The sequence below is a fragment of the Pogoniulus pusillus genome, chromosome 31 (genome assembly GCF_015220805.1).
Source record: "Pogoniulus pusillus isolate bPogPus1 chromosome 31, bPogPus1.pri, whole genome shotgun sequence".
NCBI classification, from domain to species: Eukaryota; Metazoa; Chordata; class Aves; order Piciformes; family Lybiidae; genus Pogoniulus; species Pogoniulus pusillus.
Window position 1 is genome coordinate 5,108,486 of NC_087294.1, and position 15,036 is coordinate 5,123,521.

The following is a 15,036-nucleotide window of genomic DNA, read 5'->3' on the forward strand; positions in this document are numbered from 1 at the left end:
GGGGGCGAGTGGGTTTTTTTCAGTTGGCTTTTTTGTGTGCTTCAGACAACATCTCTTCTGATGCTAAGCTGCTACATCAATCCAGGGGACACTGCAGCACTTCAGAGACCATGCACCACTCAGTATCTTACTTGGAAAATCAAAGTGCCATTTGAAAAACATTCAAATAACATTTTAAGGTGGCAACACACTGCCAGCCAGCTGACTGGCAGCAGCTTTTCTGTGTAAGATCCAAGCTTAGATAGTAATGCACTATGATACTGCTTCTTCCAATGCTTTCTCTCAAACCCCAGTTTCCTCGTGAAACAGATGCTACGTATGCAGAAGCTTTTTTTTTCCCCTTCTCCTTAAGTGTAGCTCTTAAGATACAGCCTGGTCCAGAATTTGTCTCTAGTTGCAGGCAACATGGCATCTTTGAAGTTAACCATCCCAGTCCTGATACTGCAACTCCACTGCAAAACATCCTACAACGAAGGGAAAAAGAAAGGCAGCACAAGAAAACCTCCACATACTGTAAGCTGTCTTGGATACTTTGCATCTCAATGCATGAAATATCCCTTAAGGACATCTGCATAATAAAATAGTTCAGTGAAGCCATGAAGTTGTGCAAGTCATTTAAAACACCATACAACTTAATTCCAGATAAAAGGCAGTAAATACCAACTTTTACCCATAAACACAGGACAGGCTAGTACTTAGCCTCTTGCATATCATTATTATTACGCAGCTCTAAATACCTGAAACAATGCTCAGGAATGTTTTCTTCCTCCTTCTAAGGAAGGTTAAAGACTAGAGCCTCTCAAATTGCAGGTTTACAAGTGCAAATTCTGGTAAGTATCTTTCCGAGTGGTGGTAATTAGCTCAGTGGAGAAACCTAGACAGGCATGTCTTCTCTCTTCAGCCACTGGATGTCTGGAAGTCCCAGGTGGGTAGCTAGTACACGTAGGCAGATCACCAGCATAGGCCAGAAGAGTGGAGGGGTTTTGAAGTGCAGCACATCAACCTTGCAAGGTTTCTTGCACATAGGTCAACTGACCATATAGCACATGGGCATGCTTGTGCTGAAGGACTACAGCAATTTTAACAAGAAAGAAGTGGTATTCAAAATACTATTAAGAAAGCAGTAGTACTAAGCTTGCATCCTTACTTTTGCAGGCCTACTCTTTCACCACTCAAGCTGTAATTGCTGTTGTAATTAAAAACAGACAAGCTTTTTGCCCAGAGTTGCAAGGCATCTGCTTGGACAAAGTAATCTCATTTCAATTGTAGCAACCAGACCTGTTCAGCGATGCATGTAGTGATTTGGTATTCAGTAATAGGAAAAGCAATTTGATGGAGCAGCAGCAAAGGGGCAATGAAACTGCTCTTCATTCTTCCAGCTTTCATGAACTAGTGTTTGTGGGTTCCAGGTCCAACAAGACAGAGACTGTGCTAACTGATACAGGAGTTTAGACCCAGCTCCTGGGAGCTACTTGGGGAAAATTTTCAACTTCAGTTAGGGGAAAAAAAAATCCCAGAGGCTTCAGAGCTCAGAGCTGACCTACTACCACTGCGTGTCTGCATCTCTCTGTCCTCCACAAGTTACTTAAGCCAACAGCTTATGATCTGAGATAGTTACAGGTGTTACATCTGGAAAAGTGAGAATGGACAAGAGGCAGACAAAGAGGTGAACAAATTACAGGCTTGCAAACAATGAGCTACAGCAGGACTGTAGACAAGGATGTGGTCTATTATAATCCCCAGAAAAACACCACATTTCCTGGTGTGATGCTGTTACATAGAAGGGAAAATTACATTCTTGAGTGCATTTGTCACCGGAAGCATTACAGAAGGTGACCATCCTGCTCTGCTTGCCTGATGACTTGCCAGCTGGAATGCTGTCACCAAAATCTGAATGCTTCGTTCAGAAGGGAGCAAGTTAACCAAGGAAAGTCAGCACTTGTCTGCAGAGTCAGGTATTTTGGAGTTGGTTGAGGGGCTCTGTTTGTTTGTTGTTATTTGTTTCACACTGATTTATTGGCATAGCACCAATCTCTTCCAAATGGGAGTTGTCTAAAACATCAACTGCTTATAGAGGAGACAAACTTTTAAACCCACAAGAAGAAAGACACCATAAAGCCTTCTGCTCTGCAGGCTAGGTAACAGGAAAAGAAGCAATAGTTGCTGGAGTGGTTGTACATTGAGCCAATATAAAATCACTTCCATGCAGCCTTCAGACAGCATAGCTTCAAGCCCTCTCCAGTGCTATGTTTTTACAGTTTAAAAGCTCTCCAAGAAGCTAAAATGAGAAAGCAACTGACAAACCTGCGATTCCTCTCCTGTGGGAAGGAAAATGTGACTCTCTTGAGAGGAGACAAAACACAACAGTGAATAAAGCCTTTCAGTAGGATCCACAAGCCCCTTCCCTGCTCCCATGCCAGAATACTTTCTACATTATCTGCCCAACACCTAGCATTTCAGAGGAGTCAGTGGCAGCAGGGCAAAACAGTCCTGAGCATTCCCATCCACACTGCAGAGGACGTGGCTTGCTGACAAGGGAGAAAACAGCCTCATCACTTCACAGAACATGAGGAGGGGACAGTCTCACGGGCAACCACCTGACTGCCAAAGCTAGCTTGCTACACCCATTTAACCAACCCAGTATCTCAACACAGTGTGTTAAACCAAAAAGGCTGGACTGAAGGACAAGTTCAATTTCAAATCTCTCTGTTTTAAAAACTGCTTCCTCATTGCAAATAGATGAGAACATCAAGTCATCCTTCCATGGAAATTCCTCTGAATCTATGAAGCAGTCAGGTACTGCTGCATTTGCAACAGGTAAAATTAGAACTGAGTAGGCTAGTCATTGTTCCTTAAAACCTTGCTCAACCTCCCAGGAGAGGGGGAAATATGCATGTAGTAACCTGGAAGCTAGTAGTTACTTTTAAATTGTTAGCTTTAACTACTAGTCAACTTCAATGCAATAGCTTGCACACTTACACAACCTTATTTTTGGCAGCAATCCTTGGATTTAAAGAGCAGCAACTGTATCAGATATACTTAACAAATTTCTTAAGTCAGCTCAAAGCAATAGAAGCCCAAGTTATTTGCTGCCCTCATGCAAAGTGAAAAAGTCTTGTAACAACTTCACTGGAAGTTTTTTCTAGAGGGAGAAAAAGTACTTTGAGCTGAAGCCAAGAATAACTTTGAAGTGAAATCTGACAGCTAGACTCTTTTGGATAATGTTGGGGGAGGGAGAGCAAGGGGGCTCATGTGGGCAGGAAAACTTTGAATATCCAGACCTGGAGAGTCATCCAGAAATTCATGTTTTAGCAAAGCAGGTTGAATTTTCAGAATAAACGTCCCCCCTCCCAGCCAGCATACAAAAACAGATCACAAGAAAGTGAACCCAAGCTTGGTTTTGCAGCCAGATAAATTGACTCTTATTTGTGATACAGTAGGAAATCTTCCTTATAATTAATCACAAAGATGATCCAAGAATCAAAATGTTTCGTTCTGCATAAGATGCCATACTAAATTACATAACTATCTCAGTTCCCTTAACCAAAGCCCACTGTGTCTTCTGTCAGTATGTAATAACCTCACAGGAGGCATCTGCCTGAGAAGCAACCGTAGCTGTAATTCAGTTCTTTATCTTGGCTCAAGCATTAATGCTTTGAATGCCAGAAGGTCATGAAGATTTCATGCAGGTGTGGCAAGCAGCAGGACTCTGACAGCCCTGGTTTCCATCTGCCTAGGCCTGAGCCAGACTTCCACCTCCAGTCAGCTCTGTACAGTTAAGATTAGTTGCTTAGGGAAACAGTAAAACTAAGCAAGCACTCTTGCCAGAGAAAAATCTTTCTCCATTCCTTTTTCCTAAGAGGCAAACTGCCTCATTCTGTCTTGAGAGAGGAAGAAGTTGAAAATTGGCAGATAGAAGTCTTTTTAAAATTTAAAAATCAAAATGTGACATCACTTAGAGCAAGCCCTGCATCCTGGCAAAACATAAAAGCAATGCCTTTTAAGCCTGAAAGGCCCCAGGATATTGCCCTTAAAGCCCTGTACACTTAGGGAGCCCAGATCTTGTTCATGCAAAACATTTACTTTCTGTGAGATGGTTTACTCAGAACACAGACAATGCTAGGAAGGTTTATGATGTTCTGTTGAAATATGTTAAAATTGATTTCAAAGTCTCTCTGCTGCTGCATAATACTCCATTAGCATTGTTGGAACATCTGTGTACAAACAGCAGAATTATTCTGTTAATAACTCTGTGTTCTTTACAGAAGGAGCACAGAGCCACAGAGGAGAGAGGCAGTGCTGCACCACTGCTTGGATGAGCCATTTGCCCTCAACGGATGTTAAGATGGATTTAGTAACACAGACAGCAGCAACAACAGGTCCTTTGTGCCTAAAGGCACATAGAGGGGGAAGCTGCAGGCCACTGGATTAAACTCATTCGCACAGAGACTGTTTTATCATGACAGCTGTTGCATCTAATTAAACATAATGAAGTTGGGGGACTAAGGCTTTACACATGAAGTTTAAAGCAAGCCCCACAACCAATCCTCAAACAAGCTTTATCTCAAGAAACCACTCAGAGTCCAGAACAAAACAGATCACCTTTTGTGGTCTTCCACAAGAAATATCAGCATGGGGCCAAGGGCAGATGGAGACATTTAAGATCCCAAGTTTTATTACAATTTCAGAGTCTTTTGAAGAATTTAACATTATTAAAACTTATGCCAGTCAGCTGCATAAAGCAACACGATCCCCACAAGGTAAAGCAAACCATAACTGAGTATCTTAGAGTCTTGATCCAGAACACAAATACCATTTCATACCTCCTCTTAACTTCTTCATTTGGAAATGACAGGTGCACAATTTATGCAAACGCTGACCTCCACAGTACTAACTCATAAAGAGGGGCTGGGCCTGAAGGCATCATTAACGTAAATCAGAGCTCACCCTGAATCCTAGTATCAATACTGGTGTCTTTCATTCCAGTGTTTGTGCAGAGGCATGACTCACCTGGAGACCAAGCTACAACACAGGCTGTCAGCACACAGCTCTCAACACGTTCAGTAGGCTCTGTACAAACAGCATGAGCAGAAGGTACAATGTCTGTCCTGCTCAGGTGGAAGAGCAGCACATTAGCTCAGAGCAGGGTGGGCTGTGTCAGCACAGAGAGTATGCCTTATTCTCTCACAGGATTACGCCCTGGGAGTTTGAGACCACCGAGACCCAAGAGCTGGAAAAGTGCACTCAACAACTGCACATGCAAAGCAGTACTTCCATCGGATGTGAACTGGAGGAAGCTCAAGGATGTTCAAAGGCATGCATTAGGTGTGAGCAGATTGATTGTCTGCTTAACCTGGTGGCTGAACTCAAGGGAGAGGTGGAACGCCTAATGGAGTCACTGTCCCTGGAGGTCTTCAAGAAAAGCCTGGATGAGGCACTTGGTGTCATGGTCTAGTTGACTGGATAGGGCTGGGTGATAGGTTGGACTGGATGATCTTGGAGGTCTCTTCCAACCTGGTTGATTCTATGATTCTATGGAATAATTCTCACTCAAGGACCAACTAAGACAGTAAATTTAACAGTTTGGAAGAAAATCAACAGGCTAGGCCATAACAGCACATCAATTTGTGAACAGAAGGGACAAAGTCCACATGTCCATTGGCAAAAACTACAGAGTATCAATACTCTGGACAAGAAAAAAGTTTTTCCAAATACTGCTGTAGCAAGGAGTTTTGTAGATAACGTTCCCAGGAGAAGTGAAGGTTATCTAGGACAGCCTTTGCTAAAGCACACCGTGGATGCTGGTGTTCACATGGCTTCAAGGGGAGACGGGACAAGTTCACAGAAGTCTACTTAGTAACTCATTACATAGGAACCCTCAGCCTCCAGTAACTCAGCAGCTCAGAGGAATGCAGTGGTGCATGTCTTTGAAATATTCTTCCTCAGGCTTCAGCTTTTGGCCAACATCAGAGGTGCACCATTAGGCTTCAGAGTTCTTTTGCCTGACCTAGCAAGGGCAGCCATGTTCTACAAAGAGTCAAAGTGCAGAAGGAACAGGAACTCCACTTAAAAGAGAAATAGCAGTGCAACAAGTCTCACAAGGCTGAGTAATGATTCATTCTGCATTCTAGGTGTGAATTCATTTGTCAAAATGGGATTTGATGATCCAACACCTCACAGTTCTGTTTTACTGTTTCCATAATCAGCCTCTTCTATTTTACCTCATGAACACAGGTGGAACATACCACATGGCATTTGTGAAATTTGAGTGGTATTATGTAACGTGATCACCTCTGATAGATTAATAACCTGACCTACATCCAATACACTACAATGCTTACACTTCCCAACAAGGTACTTCAAACAACATGCAACAGGCACTATTTGCCCCCAGATAAAGGTAGGTCATTGCGAGTCCTAGAATGTCACCTAAGCAAAGAGATTGCTCTTGAGCAGTTACAGATGATACAGGAAAAGTGGTTGGAAGGATCAGCAAAATATCCCTTCCTGACCCCTAAGACAGCTGGAGGGCTTCCAAAACAGAACTCTTCACAGGCCTTTCACTACAGAAGCATGATGGCAAACACACACACAACAGTTGGTCCCCAAAGTGTACAGTGCGGGCAGAAAAAGTCACTTTCAAAAGCTTGCCTGCATGGCTGTATCAGCAGGAGAAAGCTACTCTCTCCCACAATGAGATCACCAAATATCAACTATGCAAATCCAGCCATCAATTCACACCACATACTTTGTGCACCAGGAACTTTCTATAATCACTTATCTCTCCAAAGACAAAAAGTTAAGCAAGCTAAGCTTTCAGTTAAAGTAAAGCTTTCAGCTAAATGTTAAAGAATAACTTCAGCTTCCCCAGAGAATTCTGCAGCTGAAATTCTACAGTACAGGATTTGAAGTCCTCTACCAGGCTTCACAGGCTAAATTAAAGCACTCTGGTACAAATGTGAGGTTCTTTAATCTCTGCACTTAGTAGACAACTCACAGATCTGCTCTATGCATCTGCAGAACAAGGTTTCTTAGCAGAACTAAGCAGCTTTAGACCCATTTCATAAGCCTGCTCAAGATTTATCAACTGAATGTCCATCCCTTTGCATCACCATGCTCTTCCACACATTCCACACCGAGGTTAGAACTACAGCATAAATGGGTATTCTCGTGAAAAATCATGAGAGAAAGACAAAGTGACACCTAAATTTTCTGCAATAGCCAGAGCACTTGCTCATGGAATTGGAAGGCAAAGCAAGTGCACAATAACCCTCAATCCATACTCCTCTCTCAAAGCTAGGAGACTGCTACAGATATCACATAGGGGTGCCAGCACTAAATCTACACAGCAGCTACCAAATACAAGTCCTTAGTCATCAAGCAATAGCTTCTCTTGCTGACTCGATTAGAAGACGAGAGTCTGTATTTAATTCTTAGGCTCAGTATTTTGGCAGTTGATGATATCAGGTGCTCACCAGTTTTAGCTGAGCACATGGCTGCTACTCATGCTCTCCCAAAGGTGAGTAGAAAGAGCAAGGCAGGTGATTTTTCCTTCACTACAAAGCAGGAACTAGAAAATGAAACAAAATCTGGATCTGAACAGATGAGCAACATGAAGGCAGCATGGTTAGCTGTTAGACAGTGAGTTACACCTTGCTTCCAGTCTCACATAATAAGAGTTTTTCTCCCTTTCTTAAGGAAAAGGACCCCAAATACTGCTCAGTAAAAGGCAGACTTCAGTTCCTTCTCCAAAGAGATGTACTTCTTATCTCTCAGGCTAAATATTATCCAATGCTGAAACTAGGCTTCAAAGCAAGCACACAACACAGCAAAAATACATTACTTAACCTTGTGTGCAGTGTGGTTCAGTGATCTTAGGCAGCACTGCCTTCCCTCAAGGTCAACTGAGTGATTATGGGATTTACAGTGCACATAAAGCTCTTCGGACAGAGTGCAAAACAAGAATGACACTGATCGTGAATCTTCAGTGGTCATCAAGAAGTCTTACTCACAAAAAGTCCTGACATACCACAGCAGACAGAAGAGACATTGATGTGGGTGGAGGGAGAAAGAAGAACAGGAAAGCTTATCTGCCCCCCTCTGCCCTTTAAGAAGGCTAAGAAATACTTTAAGTAGTGACTAACACAACAGTTAACACCCTCTGATTTCTCTGCAGCAGCTAACATTCCAGAACAAACTCTCCCCAGAAATGCTTACTCAGCTCATTCAGGTCTTAAGCACAATTGAGAGATCATTCTCTTGTAACTTTACTCATCTTTGGACTACTCCTCAAATTTACTATTATTAGAATGCTCCACCTTCTTTTTGCAGCTATGACTGAGAGCTCTCATTTGGCAGATGGAAGCTTTCTTACATCTGTATTTTGCACCAGAGCACACAGTTCCTGGTATCAGGTACATGATACACCGTATTGTCTGATGCACTGCAATTGGTGCTTGCAAGGAAAGCATAAGATTTTATTCCTGACTAAATCTATATCTCTCCATAGGCTAAGAATATTCTAATTATGAGCACTTAAGAATTGTTTTCAATTTCAGTTCAGTTACAGCAATCCACTGTGAAGAACTTAAGCAATAAAACTGCTACTTGCAGTTAGAAGATACACAGTCTAGAATTGAGAAGATGTATATTTAACATGGAACAGATCTGAAGGACTTGTCTAACCACTTAATGCCTAGCACACACTGGCAGGTTACTAACAACAGAGGGCTGAGAAAAACCTTGAGTCATCTGTCCCAGCTCGCCACTTCTACAGACAGCATCATTAAATGGTGTCCTTGTCAATCTTTATCTTAGCATTTAAAGATAGGTCTTGAAATAGTCTCTTACTAAGACCAACAAGGAGAGAAGAAAACAAACCCAAAAACCAACGAACACCAACGCGCACATTTTGCTGCTCTAATTTAAAAGACCCCTAAACCACAAGTTCTACTTAGTCTTCCTCCTCTTTGGCATTTAAACTACTTGTATTTTGTACAAATGGAGGAAGAGTTAACTTGCTTAGTTCTGCCAGACTAAACTAGTCAAGTACCCTCCTATCCTGAGGTGGCTTTTTGCATCTAACCATCTTAAAACTCTTTTCTAGGTTCTGCTTTGAATTTATCTCTTGCTGACACAGGTAAGCACACCCTGCATTCAAGGAAAGACCTCACCTTTTGTTCATGCTTTCCATTAAAGAAACCCTATGCATTGCACATGACATGGACAAGGCAGTAATACTAGCACCGATTAATCCATACTCTTCTGTCCTATATCGTGAGGGGCTTTCTTCTCCCATCCCTTTAATTATTGCAATGGGACTGCAAGTCCTTCAATTCCCTTTACATAGTGGCCTTAAGCTCAGCATCTCCCATCAAAAGCACAGCATCTCCCATCAAAAGCACAACATTATGAGATTGTTAGTGCACTCAGCATTATGAGATTGTTAGTACACTCAGCTGTCTGATCACAAGCCATTACTAAAGGCATTAAAAATTGGTGCTCTAGACATTACTTGATTTCTCTTTACCACCAGAGGCTGTTAGACTGCATTCACTATCCACTCTCTACCCAACTTTTTTAGACGTGCATACTACTAAAAGTTCTTGTGTGACACTGTATCAAATGGCCTACTACAAAGTTTACTTCCTTTTTTTGTGATTTTTTTTCTCCGGTAGGAAAAAAAATAATCCACTTTCAATAAAGTAACAGAGAACATTGATAGGTCAGATCAAATTAACAAGTCTACAGCCCAGAGATCATGTTTCCTCCTCTTTCAGTAAGTAATGTTCACTAGCCCGCTGCCATGCTGTTGTAGCCAATCTATTAGATTGGCTTGTTTTGTCAAAGGATGCATTTCAGGGGAAAAAAAAATTCTAGTCAACCAAACAGAAATCAACTAGTAACACACATCCAGGCAAAAAGAGAGAGAGCACACAGACCCTCCAGTGATCAAAAGATGCAAGGCTGAGCAAGTAAATTCATTTAGCATTTCACTTGTTTCCAGATCACACAAGATTTCAACAAGATGACATCTCTTCCATTTCCTTGCATCCTAATTCACAGCCAGTGGAGCCTAATGAACCTCTGTATAGCCTAGGTGGAAATTATGTATCTGAACTGTCAATGAACTCCTATGAACTGAGTACAAGTTCTGCATTTACAGCATACTCAGAGAGATCTCATCACTTTCTAACAGTTACACATGGCAGAATGTCTGTGTTAAATTATAAATTAAACATTTGTTTCAGAATTATTTTCTGGTGTAAAATTTACTTTGAGCACTGGAAGCACGCATCAGATCCAACTAATTGTGATTAAACATTGCCACAGGATCTGGAATACAGTTGGCTTCCTAACACTGCACTTGGCTACTCAAAAATACAAAATCTCTAACATTCTAGTGTTAATGGACTTACTACTTGGTTTTGGTGAAAGAATAAATTACAGACAATATCTGTAAGCTTTGTGAGCATATGCAGAACTTCTGTTAAAAAAAGAGCTTCATATAAAGATTTAACCTAGTGGGCTGAAGGGGGTGTTGCCAAAATTCTGCTGTCATCCTTACTTGTAAGCAACTGATGAATGGTGTGTAAAAGTTCACCTATAGCAGCATGAACTCTGCCAAGCAACACTGTATTTACTCATGCCATCCAGACAAGACACATGCAAATAAGTGCAGGTAATAAATACTTAGTTCCCATGTCAAATCACCATCAAAATTAAAATTGCTTCCCCGTGTGTCCCAAGAGTTCACACTGTCATTCCTAACACATGTCAAAGGCTGTTGTCACGTTTGCCCTGAGCATAGTGTTGCCTGTGCAATGACAGCTTTACATCTTCTCCCACTGCTCCTTGCAAACTGACAGGAATCCTATTTAGCTGTCTTAAGACCAAATGAGCTAGGTTGGGAAGAAGCCAAATCCAGTCTCAGTCCGAAACAGACCAAACAGTGCATTTTATTAAAACAGCCTCTGCAAAAATTCTTTCTGTTTACAGTCAGTCCCTCTGAACAAAAAGTCTTGTCTTTAAATCCCACAGAGTAAGTCACATCTCAGAAATCATTACAGTTCTGTCTTTCCCCAGTGGAAGGTGGTTTATGCCATCCACTTTTGTTATTCACTGACTCATCAGACAAGAAACAAAATCCCCATCTCTGAGGCTGTATGAACACAGCAGGTAAAGGGATGAACATAGTTGTGTTTTATTTAAATAAATAAAAATCCGAAAGTTTTTCCACACCTATCCATAGCTCCCAGGACGACTTAGTCCTAAACCAGGATTTTGGATTATTCTGAGTAGAATAGATCAAGAAAGCACTCTGTAATCAGCAAAAGACTAATAATGCAGAGAGATTATTCACACACAACCGTTTATACCCACACTTTGTAAAGTATGTATTTGCTCTCCTACCTGCAGAAAAATCCTTTAGGTACACATTTTTATACACAGTAATATGCCACCTCCTACCGATGAAACACACCCAGCAAGACTGACAATGTAGCTGTTCTTAAAAGGACTGAGCACCTTTTTTTTCCCCCCGAAACTGCAAGATAGGTTAACCCAAGCATTCCTTGAAGAAAAAGGTTACGGTGGTAAAACATCAATTGCTTATTACCATGAAGATAAGCTTGTTTACTCCCATTTCCCAGGCTCTAGCTAATACGCACATGAATTCTTCACTGCACCGCATTTTAAGAACTATTGCCTCTATCGAAAATAGATAGCAGTAACAATCTGTTCTGATTATGCTCTTCAGAGTTTCTAAGTGTCTGCTCGGATGATTGCTCAAAGCTTTGAGTTTAGCACTTGGTTTCTCAAGGGAATGAGAGTTTCCAAGTGGCAGAGTAGCTGACTTTAAAACAAAGACACCAAAATTCCCAGTAGAATATGGAGGGAATAGAAAAGTGGGTAAGGGGAAGGCGGTAGGGTGGAGAAAAAAGGAGATATGAAAGAGGCAGACAAATTTGTTTAACGTTTAAAAAAAAGAGAGGGGAAAAAAAAGAAATAGATAGGAAACAAGAGGGAGAGAGAAAGAAGAAACATGTTTCTAATACTAAGTGGTAAAGAGCACCGTAGGGTTCCCAGCATTTAGTTTCTAGACCGCAAAACGAACGGATCAAAGTTTTTTCCTGTATTTGCGGACACATATTTCCTGTCCCCCGGACATGCAACTACTAGATGCAGCCAGTTCAGCTTTGCCATCTCTCCTGAAGTGGAAGTATGATAAAAGCTCTTAAATAAGAGTTTTAACTCGGGAGGTCTGTACGCTTCTAGCACGGGAGTATTGCAGAAGACGAAGCAATCAACTGTTTGGTCGCTCAAGCGGAGCTCTGGAAGCTCCTTCCTCATCTGCCCAGGGCAAGGGCCTGCCGCCCGGCCTTCTCTAGCAAGGTGAGGCTCTGGCACCCCCAGCCCACCACCGGCTCCTCCGCGCCCGCCCGGCACAACTCCAGTGCAGCCGCTCCGGAGGCCGCTGCAACGTCTGCAAAGAGCCGCTCTAGTTATTCCTCCTGTTACAAGTAGCCAGCAGGTCGGTCAACTTTGGCGTGCCTGTGTGAACCGCGGGTGCTCGAAACAACTCGTTGGTGCTAAGGAGAAGTTCTGCGGGTGCTCGAGGCGAAAAGCCCAATCTCAGTCCCGGGAAGGCGGGCAGCAGGCGCGGCGAGCAAAGCCCGCACCGCAGCCGCCCCAGCAGGCGCCCGAGCAGCCCCTAACGGCCAGCGCCCCCCGTCCCTTCCCTTCCCTTCCTCACTTACCGGCTTCGGCATTTTGAGGGCTGCTGGTGCTTCTCCTAGTCCCAAGACAAATGTTCATGCAGCGCCTGCCTCGCCTCAGCAGAGCACCCTGTGAGGAGGAGGGCAACGAGGAGGAGGAGGAAGGAGCCACTCTCGGCCACGGCGACAGCACAGCCCGCGAATACGGCGCCGGCCGCCCGGCGGCGGTTAAGTACGCAGGTGGGGCCGCGGCAGTGACTCACCGCCGCAGGCCATCACCCGCCGCTCCCCCCAGCGCTTTCCGAGCGCGGCACTGACCTCGCCCAGCCGCCTGGCACCCCAGCTGGTCTCGCTTCGACTCGCCTAGGGCGACGGGGGTAAAGCCGGGTCCGAAGCCTCCGGCTGCCCCCCAGCCCCAGTAAACTGTCGAACAACAGGTGCCAGAGGGCGGGGACGGCGCCGCGCCGGTAACGCGCCAGGCACGGCCGAGCAGAGGGCGAGGCCTTCCTCCGACACGTCTTCTCCGTGCCCCTCCCTCCACTGCCAGGGAGACCCTCACCCCGGTGTCTATCCCCGCAGCCCTGCCCTCCGCAACATGGCCGCCGGGGCAAGCATCGCCACCACGCCCGCACCTGCCCTGCCGCCAGCCGCGCCGGGGGCCCAGCAAACACAGCCCCGCCCGGTGCGGCGCGGCAGGGACGGGACGGCGTTTCCTAGGCTGGCGGAGGGCCCCTGGTAGGCGTCTAAGGCAAACGGGGAAGGAGTCTGCGGGACGGTGCCGTGCGTGCCTCCAGCCCGGGAACGAGTAACCGTTTGCTACGGTGACGGGCACCGGCGCCTCCCGCGTGTCGGTGCTAGTGCGGGAGCTGCTGTGCCTCTCGCAGGGCAAAGTCGGGAGATAGGCATTCGTAAGGAGCCGCGGGTTGTGCTGTGCATCAAAGCACGTCCTCAGCAACGGCAGCCACAGATAGAAGCTTGAAAATCAGTCTATGCCCAGACACTAGGAAGCAAAGACCTCATGAGGGGTGACCTCAGTGCTGCCTACAACTACCTGAAGGGAGGTTGTAGCCAGGTGGGGTTGGGCTCTTCTCCCAGGCAACCAGCAACAGAACAAGGGGACACAGTCTCAAGCTGTGCCGGGGTAGGTATAGGCTGGATGTTAGGAGGAAGTTGTTGGCAGAGAGAGTGATTGGCATTGGAATGGGCTGCCCAGGGAGGTGGTGGAGGCACTGTCCCTGTAGGTGTTCAAGAAAAGCCAGGATGAGGCACTTAGTGCCATGGTCTGGTTGACTGGCTAGGGCTGGGTGCTAGGTTGTGCTGGCTGATCTTGGCGGTCTCTTCCAACCTGGTTGATTCTATGGTTACCACCACAAACCAGTGGCCATTCCTTAGAACTGCTCTCCTACAGATTGTCTCACTGTTAGCAAGAGGTGAAAGTTAGAAGAGGCATGCAAGCAACCTAACAATTCATAGGTCTGCAAAGCTGACAGTATGTGACTGCCCCTTGTCCCTTCCCATCCATGAATGTGCTCCTGCAGATAAAGTGTCTGCCAGCTCTGCAGGAACTGCTGGCCTCCCACAGCATCTCCTCGCTTGACTGGCCGCAAGAGCACATTGTATTTACATAGTTATGGGCAACGGAGTGTAGGACACAGCTCTTCTGCTGTGCTGGCAATGGCATGTCGTTGAGCTGTAAGATAAAGGACATGGCACAGCCTGCACCCGAGATGCTGTCTGCAGCAGCCCCACTTCAGTCCGTGTCTGGCTATCTGGTCAGAAAAGGTACAGCACTGCAATGGGAGGCACAGTGCAAGACAAAGAATGATCTGCTAAATGAAAAATACATAAGGCAAGAGAGAGCCTCGGAAATGTCAAGGGATGGTAACAGAAAGGACAGCCCTAACAATGCAGGTCCTACATGGCAGGAGATCCAAATGGTGTCTTCCCTCACAGAGTGCACTGGGCAGCAACTGCTAGTGCCACATTAAAGAATCATTACTGCATGAGGTCTGTGAGAGAAAGGGGAGGGCAGCCAAGTCAGAAGCCTTTTTTTCCTCTCCTGTTGCATGATCCTCAGGGATTAGAGAAGGCTTTACCATCGAAATGGAACCATAAGGGTGTCGGTTTGCAACAGCAGGTGAGAAAACTAGTCTGAGCTGAACAGCTTCTTAGAAAACAGACATGGGATCAGATGTCTTTGGAAACTAGATGCTTTCATGGGAATTGGTATTCTGCTGAGATTCACCAGGTTAATTCAACAAAATACAAAATTGAGGAGATTGTTTGTGCTATTCCATTGAACAATAAATTCATGCTGGGA

General features: G+C 44.7%; 1 protein-coding gene across 1 annotated transcript in view; it reads right to left on the bottom strand.

The window, feature by feature from the left end:
- EZR (ezrin) overlaps positions 1-13,244 on the bottom strand; it is a 38,355-nt gene extending 25,111 nt beyond the window's left edge. The window contains exons 1-2 of the mRNA XM_064169102.1: positions 13,035-13,244; positions 12,759-12,846 (exon numbers count right to left, since the gene is read on the bottom strand). Coding sequence (XP_064025172.1) covers positions 12,759-12,770 — 12 coding nt within the window. The 5' untranslated portion in view covers positions 12,771-12,846; positions 13,035-13,244. The remainder of the gene's footprint in view (positions 1-12,758; positions 12,847-13,034) is intronic.
- Between the last annotated feature and the right edge of the window lie 1,792 nt (positions 13,245-15,036).